General features: G+C 34.0%; 1 protein-coding gene across 6 annotated transcripts in view; it reads left to right on the plus strand.

The window, feature by feature from the left end:
- Nucleotides 1–18,277, plus strand: part of gw (trinucleotide repeat containing adaptor protein gawky) — an 83,364-nt gene extending 65,087 nt beyond the window's left edge. For all 6 annotated transcript variants that reach the window (XM_071588299.1, XM_071588298.1, XM_071588303.1 and 3 more), the window contains 3 exons: nt 2,765–3,047; nt 4,377–4,496; nt 7,519–18,277. In XM_071588299.1, the coding sequence (XP_071444400.1) occupies nt 2,765–3,047; nt 4,377–4,496; nt 7,519–7,944 (829 nt within the window). In that variant the 3' untranslated portion in view covers nt 7,945–18,277. The remainder of the gene's footprint in view (nt 1–2,764; nt 3,048–4,376; nt 4,497–7,518) is intronic.
- Nucleotides 18,278–18,280: the final 3 nt, after the last annotated feature.

The following is an 18,280-nucleotide window of genomic DNA, read 5'->3' on the forward strand; positions in this document are numbered from 1 at the left end:
AACTTAATGGCAATTTTTTTGCTCTACCTTGTTATCCTGATTAACAGTCTTTTTAGCGGGTGTATTTTATGCAATAGATATGATGGTTAATTATTCTCAGTGTTTCAAACTTCAGCTTTGGTTTGAGCTAAAAGTAATTTGGCCTGATAAGTATATGAATAGAAAAAATTTCAGTGTCGGAAATTGGTAAGCTGTTGTCTCTTTGTAAGTGTTGTGAAGCCATCAAAGAGGAATTTCCATTCTTGATACCTTATTTATTTATATTTTTTATTTATAAAGTGAAGCTGAAATAATGCTTTAATTTCTTTATTATTGGCTTTGGATTAAATAGTCATCTAGGCATGGAAGCCTGGCTCTAATGAAGGTATACATTGTAGAGGAACCAGAGTTAAGGGATAAGACAAGATGAACACAGAAAAAAATTATGAACAAATTTACATATCTTAACCGCTCATCATGCATTCATTATCGATGTAAGTGCTCAGGCTTTGGCATCATAAAACTTGTTTGCATATGCACCGAAGTAACTTTTTGATGGATATTGAGCCGAAGTCACTTTTCAATGTATAAAAACTTGCTCAACATTGCGGAGTGTGGCAATCATTGTGTGTTGTCCACCCAGGGTACATTTGGTTATTTCATTTGTTGCCAATTTTAAAATACTCTTTTATTCTCCTTCACTGAAATGCCTCATATTTCAAAGTGGTTTATATTAAAATTGACAAATGAACTGAATAATTACTTCTCAGAAATATAAAAACCAATAGAAGAAATAAAATATGCTTGCAATAAATTATAGCATAATCTTTCTTAAATCATGATATAGAATCAAGCTTTGCAGTGGTCTGCGTTGCTACTGAAATGATAATTTCAAATTCTTATTTGTAGCATCCTTGGTTATGAATCATACAGTTAAAACGTCATTCGTAAATATATAACTATCTACATACATAACCAGTTAAAGAGGTGTACCTGGCTTTTAGATGCCGTTAACACGTTGTGTATGGGTCTTAAAACTCTTTATTACTCATCTGCATAAAATAATGGCAATTACAGAAACTGTCAAAAATGCAAAAAAATGACGACACAGTATATGTATTGTGCATTGTCAAAATATCTCCCAATTATAATATCATAAGATGAGCAGCATTCGGTAAATTATTTTAATGAAATAAGGAGTGAAAGTTTGGAATGATGGCATGATATTGACCTTAAATATTAGGGTTGTTTTCATGTTTAAAGTAGTTGGAGGTTGAATTTATGATTTGATATGACATCAGCCATCAGAGTACCATAAAAACATCAATATTAATGCTGTAGTGAAACCTCACTTTAAAAGATCCCAGAATATAATTTTTTTATCCTTCTAATGCAATCTTATCCTGATGTGAAATTTCCCTAATTGATGATATGCATGATGGTGGGGGGTACACTAGATTGCATTATATTACTATTTTACTTGAAAAAATGTGCCAAATGTTGAAACTATTGCAATTCAAAATATATTCTAATGGAAACATTCTATTGTAGGTTAGGACATGTGCAAGTATAACTTATTGGATAACAGTAAAGCTATAGAATTAAATGTAATTTGGCCAACTATCATTACTTCTTTGTTATTATAAAGGTGAATAGGTTACAGTTGTTGTTATCTTTATTTGTGGCATACATAAATTGCTTTTCTCCTTATTTATTTCTCGTGATTTATGAATTTTTGCAATTTCAGTGAATTCACTTTTTACTTACATTAAGAATTACTTCATGACATCTGTGATGAAACATTTTAAAATGGTGAACAAAGTTGTGAGAAAAATGTTTTCATTAGAATTTAAAACCAACATTATGCAAAGAGTTCAACTTCCATATGAGCACTTAAGTGTCCCCGGCTACGGAACTAGATGTACAAATTTCAATATTGAACGCAGCATTAGATTCTGCAAAAATTAAAAGGATTCAAAGGAATATGATCCTTTAATTATAAGGCCTGCGTTCATTAAATTCTGCTTGAAGACGTGATGTAAATCTTCCAGAGCTGCAAGCATATCTTTTAGCCAAGTTTTGTTGAAAAAACTACATGTTTTAGCAAGAATGAGCTTTGATGATATCTAAGTTTCAGAGGCCAGAGAGATCTTCGAAATTCAAAATAGTGGACTCAATAAAAACATAAGTGGTGAATCTGAAGCGTTATAATGAAACTAGTTTCTCACAGGAAGTGTAGAGCCCTGTGTAATCATGCTGATGGTTATGCTATTTAATTATTATTTTGTATTTTATCATTACATTTTTAATGTGCTCACATTAATTTTTATTAATATATTCATTAACCTAATATATATTTCTCTTTCAACAATAATTTCATATGCTTAATTTTTGTAAATGATGGCCTACAAGAACTTGATTTGTGTTTATAGCAGCAATATTGGTGTTTAGTGTAATTATTTTAGCTTTTGTTTGTTCATTCATCATGATACAGTGGTCCACTCTTTGTTCCGCAAATTGAATAAAATTGTGTAGCTTCTGGATTTGATTTTGTTTCCATTCCTGCAAAGAGCAATTTACATGCTCCTGTGATTTACACTTCTTGTCCTTTGATTCCCTCGAAAGTGTAGAAGAGAGATTTCACTGTAATTATGTGTAACCTATGCATGTTGTCTTGGTGATTTAGATTTCTCTAATACTTAACATTTCCATCCTCCCAAAGCTAGGTATCAAACTAGGTAATTTAAGGTAGATTTTTTTTAAGCTTAAAATTTTTATATTTCAGTCCTCTAGGGAGTAAGATTGGAGGGTCTAAAAGTAGTTGGGGTGATGCTCCACCTCCTACTCCAGTAACGAGCGAGCTTTGGGGGGCCCCAGTGGGTAAATCTAGAGGGCCTCCCCCAGGACTGTCAAGCAAAGCAGCCAGTAATGGATGGGGCAGCCTAGGTGGTGGAAACAGTGGAAGCAGTGCAGTCCGCTCATCTGTGTCGTCAACATCATCATCATGGGGTATTCAGGGTGCTCCTTGGGGGTCTACATGGCTACTCCTACGCAACCTCACTCCGCAGGTGGTTATCCATTTGTCTCATTTTATTGTTCTATATTGACCAAAGTAATCTAACTGAAGGTTGGTTTGATAGATGAGGGTAGAGTTCACCTAATACTACGCCCAACAATTTCTCCAATTCATAAATTAGGGGCAAGGTTCTTTCCTTGTGGTTTCTGTCTGTCTTGTGTCTATCTGATGAATCACTCAGTTTGGGTGAAGCTGAGGGTGCCCAGAGGCATCACTGGGAATGGAAACAGGTTCCTCCAATCAGTTGCCCTACCTACTGGACTATCACACCCACCTTTTTTATCCTATTCTAGATGAATTCCAAAGAAACTGCGGGAGATGCCGCAACAGTTGAGGGATATTGAGGGATCTGGGTTCGAATCCCAGTCAAGGCGAATGATTTTTACACTCTGAAATTGTTGCATTGCTATTCTAGATTATTAATCAATTAGAAATTGTAATTGGTGATAGAATATTGTCCTAAAAGCAATACTTGGCAACCAGGAGATATGTTTTCAATCTCTGTTCGTTATGTAAATTATTTCTGAGGGGCCACCCTTAGATTGTGTAAGGAATCTTTTTGGCTTTTTTTCAATCCATCCCCCTTACCATACCTGAATGTACTCTTGCTGGGTGTCTTCAGCCCTTTTTGTTGAATTATGAGGAACTACTCATCTTTGAATTCAACTGCTTTAAAAAGAAATATTTTTAAGCATTCATTGGGGTCAATGGGGATCTAAAATATTTATTATGTCGATCTCCTGTTTACAATTCATCTTTTAATGACTCATTTGTCACTTCCTCTACTTTAATTTTTTTAGTATAAATTAAATAAATTAAATTTATATTATACATTTTTAAAAGTTTTTCCTCTATTTTTACAATTTTATGAAGAACAGCTTTGTTGAAGTTACAGCAATACTGCTTACAAATGCAGTTTTTTGAATAGTCACCTAAAAGTGAATTGACTTGGGAATTCATGTAACATCTCAATACCTCCAGGCTATCTAATTTATAATTTTTTCATTGTTTTAAAAGTATTTAATATTACACTGTAAAAAAACTTCTAAAACATCGAAGTATTCTTTTAAAATTCTTTTCAAATTACCTTATTTTTATGTCAATATTTAATTTGCATCTTGTTCCTGGTCTCCTCATATGTATAAATTTGAGGTTTAACTTATTTATTAATTATATCAGGATAATGTATGCATTTTTTGCAGATAGTGTTATGTTGTATTCTGTGTATCATAAACTCATATTTTAGTTGTATTACCATTTATTCTTCAAAATATGTTCATGCCATTGTACGTCTTCAACAATAAATGTTGCTTTTTTACAGATTGATGGCTCAACTTTGAAGACCTTATGCCTTCAGCATGGTCCTCTGCAAAGCTTCCATCTCTATTTAAATCATGAACTTGCACTAGCCAAGTATTCAACAAGAGAAGAAGCTGCCAAGGTATTTAAGATTCTTTTTTTTTCTTCACAATATGCAGTGTAGTTTGTTATAATTAAAATTCTCTGCTTTGTAAATTTGATACAAGAGGTCGCCTAACTTAAATATGATTAAAATAATCTTTGTACTTATCAAAAATATCGACAGTTGACAACAATATGTTGTGAGTGTGTGCTGTCTCTGAAAAGAACTGTTCTTAAGCTGTGTAAAAATTTGTCAAATGTCTAATATTAAGTTATGTGCTTAGATATTTATCATACTATTTGTTTCTTGGAATAAGATGATAGGAACAGGTACCCTAAAGCTCATTTCCTTATTCAAAATTAGTGTTGACGTATTTCTTCCCAAAAAAATAGAATAAAAAATACTGGTCTTTTTTATTATGCTTAGAATATATGCTCCTTGTAGTTCTATTGGCATTGTGTTCCGGATCTTTCTGGAAGATATTTCCAGCCCCAATTGTGGCATGGCAAAAGATAAAAAGCAATGGAAAGGGAGAGTAAAACCTGACTAATTTGTTATTGTAATTACTCACGTTACCATTTGCTCGTCATTGCCTAACACCAGGTAGAATTACAGGCCTATTTTACTTGCAGCATTTCAAGTGAAAACATTTTCAAGGTTGTGCAGAGCAGTGTTTGTCATATTGAATTCACCCTATTAATTAAAATTTTTTTAATTAATCATGATATTCCACCATACTAAGCCTGAAACATCTCGTTTTATTCTCACATTATGTTAATGCTCCATTCTGGGCTAATTAAAATTTTAACAATAAGTTAATCTGAAGTGAATGTTAAGGTAGTTAAAATAGGATCTCTAAATAACATGACTGCTAAAAAAAAAAAGTGATTCACCAAATTGAGTTCTTCATATTACTGATGGAAATTTTATCTAAAGTTGTATTTGTATTATTAAAATATGCATGTACAGTTAGACAGGGTCACATGATACACAAATTGTTAGCATCATAATCAACTGTGTATTTCTGAAACTATAACTTAAAACATCTAAACAAAAATCTCTGTCACTGAAAGACTAACAGCAAGTTCTCATTCGTAAAAAAATATAAACTAAGCTTTGATGTACAAAAGATGATAATGTAAATCAAAGTAATTAATGAAATGACTGAAAATGTCGAAACTCTCTATCTTGAAAAAATCCCATCTAATCAACAACTTATTCTGAATTGGTAATAATTTATATCAATAAATAAAATAAAGATGCTGTTTATAAAGATAAAGTAAATATAAAGTAAGTGTCATGAAACAGTCGAGCATTACACAGTGTGAAGACATGAACCATCAAACATTACACTATCAATCCAGATTTTCTCGCCTTCCACCTAGCTTGCAGTTATATATCACAAATACTCATCGTAAAGCTAATTATCTAGTCCTTGATTCAATGGTTTAAGTTTACAATACTTATATTTGAAAATAAACTTTTTTCTATTTGTTTTTGAATTCTTATTTTGGTGTTAAAACATTTTTTTAAATTTCCATTCTATTTTGATCCTTAAATTGCCCATGCTTGGCCATTTTTAACTATTCTATACATCACGTCTCGCCTACTTCTCTTTCTTGTAATTTGCAAACTCACAATGTAGAATACCCAACATATCCCGTATGTAGTTATAATATATGACTTTCAGGATAATATGCCCATTGCTGCAGGTATATCATGTCATATATTTTTATGATTTTGCATAGTTTTCATATTAATTTCATTCATTTTCTTTTTTAAGTTGTACATATGTATTCAAAAATGTCGTACTCTATGCCACTTAATGCCGTATCAAATTTGTAATTTTATATCAGATTCAAAATTACCTACAATGAAATAAACTTTTAATGCTATGATTATAAAAATAGGCAAGGAAAACAAATAGATATGCAAGCAAACTATGAACCTCCATGAGCAAATTAGAAGCATAAGCTCTTACAATTTCAATAGCTCAGTTCCTGTGTATTGCTTCATTTTTGACATTAGTCTTAAACTTAGTCATCTATTACAAAACCTTGATACTTCTTGAAGATTGCCATCTCCTGACCAATGATAATCTAAGATGTTTGATGCACAAACATTGAAATAATACTTAATTTTCTTGTTACGTCTCTTTCTAGTGTGTAAAGGTCAGGCTCTATCTGAAGGGGGATGAATGTATTTTTTCCCAATAATTCTATATGTCCACACCTTTCAATGGCAAATTATCCAATTAGTGGTATATTGAGAAAGAGGTTTCACAACAGTCCCTTATTATCTTCTTAGTATAAATGCTATGAATATAAATTTTATGATATCATTTTCAGAACCTAGTGTAGTAATTGGCCGTGTCCATGTATATATTTCCTCTGCTCAAAGTTAGTCAGCAATCTGAACAATTTAAATCTCAAATTTTTATCTCTCATTCATGTACTTTGCTTTTGCTTTAATTATAGGCTTACTTATGCTGCTGATACAACTGGTATTAAGCTCCTTATCCAGCTGCCGTTCTCTGCTGACACAGTCATTTGAAAAGAGAATTTGTGATGCCCTGAATTAAATATGAATCTTTTATAATGTGTGCAAAACTTAGGAATCATTTGGTCGAAAATTATGAGATTGATCTTAAAATATGGATGCAATTTTATGACTTTCATATTTACTCTTGTGTTGAATCACTTGAAATATTTGACTGATATCGTCCTGTTAAGTGGAGGCTAAAATGCATTTGGGCCTTACCGCAACTAGTCATGTTTATTTCGTATGTAAATCATAGGGCATTAAACTACTTTGGACAATGATCATTGTATTGATGCTTGGTCTCTGTCAAGCGCATGTATCAGGATTCCATTGCATTTTCCTAGTACAACATTGTTATGTATAATTTCTTTGAATGCAATCTCAAGCTAGAGTATTTGGTTTATATGTCATTAATAATGTGTAATTATTTTGTGCGTTAAATTAGCTCACCTGGAGAAGCACATTTTCTGGCTGTGGAATGGTAACAGCATTAAAACTAATATTTTTACTACTTTTCCAGGCTCAGGGTGCCCTTAACAATTGTGTGTTGGGAAATACCACAATATTTGCTGAGTCTCCTGGTGAATCTGAGGTTCATTCATTGCTGCAGCACTTGGGCCATGGGGCGCAGCAGCAACAGCAGCAAGGGGGCAGTTCTACACCTTGGGGCATCCGTGGTGCTGGAGCTGCCCCTCAAGTCGTTTCCTCCAATCCCCAGGCTCACTTTGCTCCAGTTGCTCCTAACTCTCAATCAGGTCAACCCCCATCGAAGGCAGCTTCTGATGCTTGGAGCGGTGGAGGAGGAAGTCAGCTCTGGCCCTCCCCTTCTGCTTCGTCCCTCTGGGGTGCCCCTCCCTTGGATGGGGGCAATGATCAACATCGTGCCACACCATCCTCGCTTAATTCCTTCCTTCCTGGAGACCTCTTGGGAGGGGAGTCCATGTGAAGAGGCAGTGCCAGAATGTTAGCTTCCCAAGGAGCACGCTTAATGCCCAGTGGTGGGCCTTGCTGTGAGTATGAGAGCTGCCAATCTCAGTGTTTGAATTTGGTCTGAAATTGTTAAACCATTACACTATTGCCTCTGTTGGACATGTACAATTTTGATTCCCGAGATCTCACATGAGGCTCTTTGGTGACTTGGCTATGAATGCTGGGTTACTGAGCTCAAGGGGGCTTGGTCATTGATCAAACATATTTTCCATACAACTGTGCTGTGACTTGTGAGTGGCTTTTAAAAAAATGTGACTTCTCAGATATTGAGTGGGAGCTGTCTCTCTGTATCCTGCCATTACTGCTGCCATGGCATGATGCAAAAATTTTCTGATTAATCCTACCATAGAATGGGAGGCATTTCATTGTTTTAATGCTAAAGCCTTGTGGTGGTAGCACTTATATGCTGGTTCCAAGAGATAAAATGCCAATTATAGTTGTAAGTGAGATGAGATCTATTGTGAAATTAATTATGAATGACTGTGGTTTATGGTATGTACATTTTGTGCTTAATTTTTGCCAATATTGTACCAAAAGATAATGTTTACCTAGATTAAGGTAAGTTAAGTCAATAGATAGTAAGTGCATAAAAGGAAGATTAATTCACTTGAATGGGGTGTACTTTCAACTGCTCCCGAATCCTTAATGGTAGTGTATCTGCCAATGAATGTGATAAAAACTGTGCAAACTTGTCAATTGAGAAAAAAAGAGAAAATAAAAAAAAATACAATTTGCGGGTGTCAGATGAAGCAGTATGCTGAGTGCAGTGCATATTGGGATGGATTGTGGGTAATTGAGCGATGGAGGAGAAAAGGCAGCGTCTGGTGTTTGTCAGTGGTGCTACTGCTGCTTAACTCATGGAGATAAGAGACGGTGAAGAAGTGCATCAGTGATACGTACACACATCTTGGCTGTTCGATAAAAATATATATAGATATATGCATATATATATATATAGATTCAAACACACACATATATATACATATATATGGAAAAGAGTACAAGTGTTCAAGTCATTTTGAAACCTCACTGCTCGAAAGCTTTGATGTTAGGCATGTGAGGTTCACAGTCCATCCTTGCCTTTTGCTTTTTTTGATTATAAAGAAGTCTGGAAATACCTCTGTGACCATTAATAGGTCTTGTGATGCATTCATCAAGTCTGGACTGGGCAGGCAGTGTTCACTATTTGAACCACCTATTTGAATGTGAGCTCAGCTTTAGTAGATTAATAATATTGCACAAATGGAAGTTTACAATAACCAATCACTTTTCAAAAAAATAATAATCCTTACCAATTAGTATTTTCCTTACTTTTCCAGTATTTTGTGATGAAGTGCCACTTGTGTTTCATAAATGTATTTAAGGGAATCTTAATATCCCTTTGATCAGGAGAGAGTTATAAATTTATAGAAAGTAAAGGATGAAATGAGCCATATCAATTGTCAAAGAAGAATTGATGATTCGTACTGCAATGTTATGACTACTAAGTGAGATGGTATCAATGAAAATGTCTGCCAAATGATTTTAAAATTATAACAGGTGACTCTCTAGTAAGTGTTAAGTGTGAAAAATGACCATGTTGGAGATGCCTAAGGGGGATACCTAATGATTTGCAATCCGGCCTTGGGTGTTACTGATATTTCTTCCAGTGATCTAATATGTAATTTAATAATAAAAGTTAACAGATGTAAATTAGAGCATAGGATTAGTTATAAGTTGGCTTCAAAGGAAGTCAAGAAACTGAAGTTGTGCATTATTTTGTTGTGTATACTGCCTTGAGTGTTAAGATGGGTTGGGCTTTTAATAGGATCCCTTCTTGTAGCTAGTATGTGATATATAGAGATGTTTGGTGGTCATAGGAATTGGTTGTCCCTAAGTAAATAAAATTGGGAAAGTTGTGTAGAATTAATTTTTCTGGTCAGGTGAAAAAAACTGTTAACTCTTACTCAGCTATTTTTATTTTGGATTGATGGATGTAACTCACTATGGGTTGTTATGTTATTGCCACAATATGGTTTGATGGGTTTTGGGAAAAATAACCATAATTAAGGTTGTACCCATGCTTACATAGACACTTGATTTTTATGAAAAATTATGAAAATGTGCCTGTCACTTGTGACTTATGTGAAAGGGAATATATATATATATATATATGATATATTTAGTTTTAACTCAAGAGGATAAATTTGGAGTGGTCAAAGAGAGCCCCTCCTTTCTTTTAATTTTTTACTGCCTTTGATACTTGTGATGTCAAGAGTTTCAATTTGTCTGTAGGCATGGTTGCAAGCCTTAATGTGGTGCATGAATTGCACATAATGATACAATTTCCCAGGATATCAAGTACTCTTTGTGAATGTTTTTGAATATGTTTCCTTCCCCCATCTCAAGGTCCATTAAGGGATCGAAGTTACTACTTGTCGCCTTGTTGGAATCTTGCATGGTTTGATGTTTTTAATGTATGTGTTTACTAAGTCAAGATGTGTGATTGCTGCTGTGTTTGTGTAATTGATTGCTCATAAAAGTGTGTGTGTGCCCATGTGTGCGTGTGTATTTCGGGTGGTGTGTGTGAATGTTGTGCTGCTAATTTGAGATAACAAGGCAAATTTGTTCTATATTATACTACTTCTTACCTTTATCTTTTTTGTGTATTGTGCCTGGACATGTGACATTGTATATGAATGGCTATTTAATAATGGAGGATATTTAAGTTACTTGGGATCTTTCCAATATATGCAATCAACTGTGACCAAAAGTTGTTAGTATGTGTTATAATCTTTGCTTGGGTCCCAAGTGTGTAGTATTAGTTCGATTAATCTTATTCTGTGCCCCCTTAAAGTCATTTGACAATAGTATTGTTGTGCAAAATAACTACCATAGGATTGAAAACGACCTCCATTGTGGGCTGAAAGTGGTTGTGGCTCAAGAATGCGTTGAACAGTGGCCTTAAGGCATTGGCCATAGTCACAAATTATGGTTCCAGTGAGAATTTGGGTGAAGAGTAATGTCCATTTTTTTCTTTTTTTATACAAATATATATATTGTTGAATTACAGCATCCAACTTTTCTCCTTCCAAAATGTCTGCCAGTTCATAGAAAGTGTATAACGCATTAGCTGGGAAGAATTGTATATGTATGCAAGTTTTTAATAATGTGAGGTTGTCAGGTCATACTGTATCTTTAGGAAAATGTATGTATAGCACATTTACCGTCCTTAACATAACCAACACTTAACTATTTTTATGCCATTAAACAGAGGATGGCGGCCTTCTGGAGACATATTACTGCTGATGCAAAAGCTTTGGGGTAGATTCCATAGATCGTCTTCTCCATTGGAATTTTTTTTCTTTCTTATCAAACAAGGGTTGCACATTTTTTTGATTATTCTTTATTGCATTAAGGGAGGTTTAAATCCCAGCAGAAGGTGCTTTTAAGCCTTAGGTGGCAATAATTCTCTCATTGATGTTTAATGATTGATGCTGAAATAAGGTGTTAAAGATTGCCATGGTGTAATGTGTGGTTCATTTCTGAAGATTAAGAGTTGGTTACATTTCATCAGGGGCTCATAATTATTATATAAATCCTGGAGATAAATTAGTAGTTAAGTGCCATTTTGCTAGTTACCGCCATCAAAACCTGATTAAGAGGGCTAAATAACATAGTCATGAAGTGTGCAGTAATGGGTTGAAGTACAACTCTCAAATTTTGTTTTTAGTGTGGTTCCTTATTTGACTCTGATTTTTTCACATGCAGGAATGCAACATCTTCCTTACCAAAAAGTATGAATCAAATTAGTGCATTAAAATGGGATTTCTCCCCTGAAATTTGGAGAGAAAGTACTCAAATTGGAATGCAGTTGCTCAGTAAATTTAATTGGGATGTAGTATCCTTAATCTGTGAAGTCTTCTATATTAACTGTTCTACTCGGTGTTACTCAAAACAGCTTTGTAGTACTCCATGAGAAGGATACAGTGGGGAAGTGATATCTATTTAAGTAGCATTTCTAGTAACATTCAAATCTAACCCACCTTCAATTTCTTGTGACCATAGTGGTTTCCGAGTACTTCAAGGAATGAATTCTAATTAAAAATATATATATTCCAGAAATTTCCGCCCTTAATGCAGAAAATTCCGTAGAACACTAAGAGAGAATTGGGCAATTTTAGGGAGTTAACCTATCATGAATGAAGCTCATTAAAGTGGGAGGTGCATTGTTTAATACCAAAGATAAGAGGTTAGACCTCATAAGTCTCAGACTTCATGTCTGCATCTAATATGCAGGATGTCAGATCAAATCATATTTAAAAGTGATTCATGAAAACTTGTCGATAATTTTGTGTCAAGTGTGAAGAAAGCAATTTTCCAGGTGGACCATCCTAGTTAATCATCCTTCTTCCATGCATTTTTAGCTTACTAAAGTACCAAAACTAGGATGTATTCCATTTTATGAGGGGTTGTGAATTAAGGGGTGATAGTTTAGTTTTCAAGTCAGAAGGTGTTTTCTACATATTATTAAGCTATCCAAAATCTAATGGGCACAAGGATTGAAACTTAAGAAGTACTCAAGTGCCTTGTGTTTTGACTTTTGTTAGGGTAGTTGTACTTGTGCAATGTTTCTAAAGAGTTACTTACAGCATAATAATGTGAATACCTTGGTAGTGGGAGCTTAATGGACATGAAGTACATCGGATTGATGTAGTGTACTGCCAATGTTAAATTCTCAGGTGGAGGTGCTGTATATAGTTGTTCAATGCTTTGTGGGTGTGGGTACCTGTAACCTATATTTATTAATTTACTCTTCCATATAGTTTACCTCATTTTCCCAGCCACTTCTCCTATTGAGGTATTAGGTGGGTAGTATGAGCATCTGTGAATGCATTACCATTTCTCTTTATGGTGTGAGAAGGTCTGTGTATTTTTGAAATTTCAAGCAATCATCCTTTTATTGTTGCTCACCAATTTTGGAGTGATTGGAAATTGTTGAGGCATATTGTGTTGTGTGTATTGTGATGGCAAGATGACAGAGTTTCTCCAGTTAGAATATAGTAAAAGTTTGATGTGAAGGTTGATTAGTGGGAGTTTTATACTGAATGCTATTTGTCCATTGCTTAGGCCATGCTTTTGTTGTTTTGATTGACCATGGTGATATTTACTGTTCCTTATTGCTGGAAAACTATAAGGAAATAACTTGTATGGAAGGAAATATTCTCGAAAATTTTGCTACTGTGCCACGGTGGGAAAAGAAACCATTTTAGAATTTAATGACTCAATAATTTTCTGCTAAGTCAAGGAGTGTAACCATTGAAAAAATGGATGAAAGCTGTGCCTTATGGGTAATTGGACCTATTCTGGGGCTACTCATTTAATCTCTTTTTCTTACTTGCCCTCTCTTAATGAGTCAAATACATGAGAATAAGTCAAGGAATCCCAGATTTTGAAATTCCCTTTGCTCGTGCATTGTTAGAATTAAGTTCAAATGGCATTCCAGGATGGTAAATGACTGCAATGGGCTTGTCACTCTCTGAATTGTGTACCCTCCTTGTGGCCTTTATGTACTGGAAGACATCGTCTGACATATCCCACCTTCCTTTTTTATAGTAATTTAAAATTTCTCAATTCCATTCATAACTATAGCCCATCATCACTGCAGTCATACTTGTACATTAGTTAAAATTTGGGATATTTGAGAATTGAATAATAAATGGAATCTTTTTTTTTTAAAGCTCAGGAATGCAATGCAGCCTTCTCAAGTTTACGTGACACTAGTCATGCCAATAAATATCCAATACTTTCTTTATGCCTGGTCAGTTCCTTACTTTTTTTCATTTTTGAAAGTATAGTGTTGGCAATTGTTCATTGAAGTGAATGCTCTCTCGGTTCACCCTCAGGTGAAGAAATCGAAGTCTCATTTACCTTCTTGGTCTAATCTCTCAAAAGTGCTTCAGTTAATCTAGTAAAAATATACCAAGCATAGTTAACTTCCTTCCATGTTTGGTGTAATTTTTTTTGTGGAATATTAAAGATACCTTGCCTTCAGGGATTAATAGGACTTATTACATATCATAGTTGCCAGTTTTTATTGGCTCTCTATTATTATTTGTCTTTGAGTGCCCAGATATCCTAAGTGCTCTATTATCCATTCCTTATGCGTTCATTTTTTATATCAGCTTTTTTATTTGGGGCTTATATTATCTGTAATTTTGGTGACACTAATGCAGCTTGGCAACTATCTAGAGCACATCATATTGTTAGGTTCCAGTCATTTGGTGTAGAATTTGTGCCAAAAAGTTGCATTACTGTAGCTGCTGCAATAAATCCATCATCAATTCTAACAGAAAATTAAAATCCTCTTATTCATGTTCATATAGTTCATCCCAAATGCATTTCAATGTTGTCGCAAGTAAGATCTCAGTGTCTCCATTTACTCACGTGATACATGCAATTTACGAATAATTTGTCCAACAAGAACTGAGGCATTGGTTATCCCTATGCTTCAAATGATATCAGTAAGCCTCAACATTCTTGCATTAAAGGCTCTTTGGACTGATTTAACTTCAGTTGTGAGAAAACTTTCCCTCAATTCTCAAGATCAGAAAGGGAAATAGGTGGTGTCCTTGTAGAATAGGTTACCTCTTGAAGTGGTGCTTTGTTGGTTAGACAACTCAAAAGAAAACCTTGATTGTGATATTTCATTGTATGAATACTGAGTGTTGTATGTCCCCTATGCAGTTTACTTTCTATGAGCTCGGTGTGCACTCTTAAAGAGCTCCTATATGGACAAGTTGGGCTTTTAAATGGGTGATAGGTAGTACCTGAAAATGTAATAATTATTTAGTCCTTAAAAATTCTGATGTTCCCAAATTCAGACCTCAACTGCTGTCCTGCCAAGTACAAAGTGTTTAATTTGGCAGCCAAATGTTGCAATAATATTAAAGTACATGAGGTGACTTGCAAACACTTATTATTTTGAGGCTACAAGGTCAGTTCACTTTTTCTATGTGTATTGTGAATTGAATTTTTATAAGTATATTCCTTATCCAAGTGATTTTTCTATATATTTCCAAGTGTTTCAGAAAACTAATTTGGTTTTATTTTTGTTTTTGTTGTTTCTGGCAGATAAATGTATATTCAATCGTTAGATTAAACCAAATAAACAAGACTGCTTTGATGAATCACTGTGAAATTTAATACAGCCATATTGTAATTTCAGTGGAAAAATATTTTTGGAAACTGTCTCTACAGTTTTCATGACTGAATCTTAAAAAAAACCTGTGGTGTCTCATTCTTGTCATCGTTTTTTTTCCAAATATTTACAAAACAGGTTGTAGCTGGGCTTAAATAATTAATCCTAGACCTGAACTGTAGACTGAGGATTATTTTCTTGTTAGGGTTACTTCATGCTTTATCTACATCAATTTTAAAGCATCATATATGATTTTAATTGGTTGCAATTGAAAGGCAGTTCATCTGTTCTAAGAGAGTAATGATGGCAAGAAAATGTTTTGGTCACATTAGCAGTATTTTGAGTGATAATCTCATTTGCACATACAGCTGTTATCGAGGGCTAACATTAAATTTGCCCCAGGTTTCTTAGCATTATCGCCATCATGGTGTTGACTACTAAAATGCGCTTCTAGGTTGGTTAATAGGTATTAGCATGGTTGTAAGGTATTGATTGATGAGGTGCTGTGTATCAATGACTCTTTTGTCTTGGGCAAGTTCCTGTGTAGAATTGTTCTCATTTTTCTTTGGGTTTTTGTTTAGTATTGTTAAAATATGATTTAGGTAAAGCTATAGAAACTTTGTTATAATTTTAGGGCTTAGAACTTAGCTGTTGCTCACATTATTAAATCATTAGGGCATTTTTACTTTCCAAAAGTTTGAATCTCTTTTCTCATGTTGTTAAATGTTAATGTTTAGGGGTCCATTGATTTTTTTTCTTATTTTCAATTGACCATGAAATTAAGTTTTGAGAACAATTTTTAAGTGCCAAAACAATTTTAGTCACACTAAATATGTAAACTACAATAGTCTGTTTTTATGTACTCTTATTGGTTTGTTATGGCTATTGTCCCTCAGAACTTTGAAATAATATGTATTATCATTGCCCATAAGAATTATAGACTCCAAAATTTTCTATTTTCGAGTTCTATTGTATAATTATACTTTGGTTGTAAGCGTTTAGTAAGGTAGGAAATTTATAAAGCATTTTCGCAACACTTTGGAATTTGATAGAACTATTGTAATGCAATATTCCTCTATTGCAAATGTGTCAAAAGTTATTTTTATGTGAAATAATCAGTTTATTTGCTTAGTTTGGATATTTTATCAAATAATTTTGTAGAATGAACAATAGTCCCAGCTTGCTTCTCCCAAGTGATTGGGATCTTGATGTGGTCTTCGAAGTTATGTCAATATGAATTTTAGGTTACAACCTTTATTGAAATTTTAAAATGATGTTATTTGCTTTGTTTAACCTGTTTTCTTATTTTTGCAATGTGTCTGTTACCTATTGAGTTGTGCCAGTGCTACTCAAAATTTCAAAATCAAAACCAAAAGACAGTAGCTGTTTTAGCATCCATTGCTTTACATTGAGCTTATTCTATCCCTTTCAATTGCACTGGCATTGTTAGCAGTTACTGTAAATGTTTGTGCAAAATGCAAGGGATGTGTGAAATGAAACAAATATTACAAAATGGAGAAGTCCATGAAAATGACAAATACCATGTGGTGCAAGTTCAGATATCAGAATTTTACCTTCACATATTTGTATATTAAATAATATAAAAAAGAAAAAAAAATGTTGATTGAAGAGGTATTATGTATATACATGTTGAAAAAGTATTTGCTCATGGCGTAGACTGTGTTCACAAGTCTGTGTGATAACTTCTCAACTATGATCCTATCCTTTTCATATTCTCCTTGTAATCTACTTTGCCCTGCAATAGCGGTGAAAAATCATAATAACCATTTACTCAGAATTCCTTCAATTTATGGTATTTCTGTTGCTTGTATACAGTGTTATAAATGAATCAATGTAATCATGATTGCTTTGTCATGTGTCTGAATATAAATATATTATATATATAAATATATGTGTACATTCTGATGTTGTAATGTTGAGGTAGCATTATGTAATACTATTGTACTGCTATGCATTTGGAAATGATAAAGCAAATATCTTTGAAATCAACCATGCAAGAATCCAAAAAATATAATAAAACTAAAAAAAAAACATCTGCTGCTTGTCCTCCATAATTATGGGTGGGGGACAAATTGTTGTATCACCAAGCCACTTTGAAGGCTGGGGAGCTTTGGTTTAGGTGTAAGGTATTGTGTGGCAGGTGGATTCCACAATCTTTTTAAAGAGTGAACTAATTCCCTTGGAATCAACAAATCGCTCAGGGCATAAGCTTTCATGTGATCTGTTTGGGGAAATTATATTTGAAAGATTAAAAAGTAATTTTAAAAAATAAAAAAATTAGAAACAGCAGACGAAATGAAATTCCTTGTTTTGTTCAAATAAAGTTTGAAACTGCATCAGTAAATTGGATAAGAAAGAATAAGGAAATATAGCATCACATATGAATCCACTCTGTGTTCTGCATGTAATCTCAAATTGCAAATTTGACCACCTCAAAGTCTTTGTAACAGAAAAACTTGGCCTAACTAGTTATTAGTTTCTGGTCTCAAATCAATTTGGATATGGAGATAAAGTTCTGTCTCGAGCTTTTTTATGTCATTACTATGTATGATGATATAATGGAGTGAGGGGGTAGCTGGGACAAGTGGTGCACTGCTTACTCCCCCTTTAAATTGCTCTTAAGAAAACAAGAAAACCAGTGCCTACATAAAAGAAATACCTCCCCTTTTCCTAATCCTTTGCTTCTTGCCCCCCTGGTTGGTTTGAGTAAGTGGATTGGTGGTGCATTTACCATAAAATTGATCTGAAATACATTTGAGTAGGGTAAGAAATGCTACCAACTTAAGTACCTTAACACCCTCAATCTCCTGAAAAATCTTGCAAACTTTGACTAGGCCATTCTTGTTTACATTTTTGCATTTTATGGAGCAGCATTCTAAAGTTGTTCCAGAAATGGTTAATGATGGCAATAGTATTTGTTAACCTCTTAGCTTAAGCTTGCCCTGAGGAATGATAAATGTGTGGGCACTGTATCAGCTCAGGGGACCAGGGTGGCAAGCCAAATGTCAAGGGTGATAATGCTATGTATCAAAAATTGTTTCAGATTTAACAAGATTTTTGATTTAAATAATGAAGACAGAGTGCTTTTAAC

The sequence above is a fragment of the Hetaerina americana genome, unplaced genomic scaffold (assembly GCF_022747635.1).
Source record: "Hetaerina americana unplaced genomic scaffold, ioHetAmer1.1.p SCAF_3, whole genome shotgun sequence".
Lineage (NCBI taxonomy): Eukaryota > Metazoa > Arthropoda > Insecta > Odonata > Calopterygidae > Hetaerina > Hetaerina americana.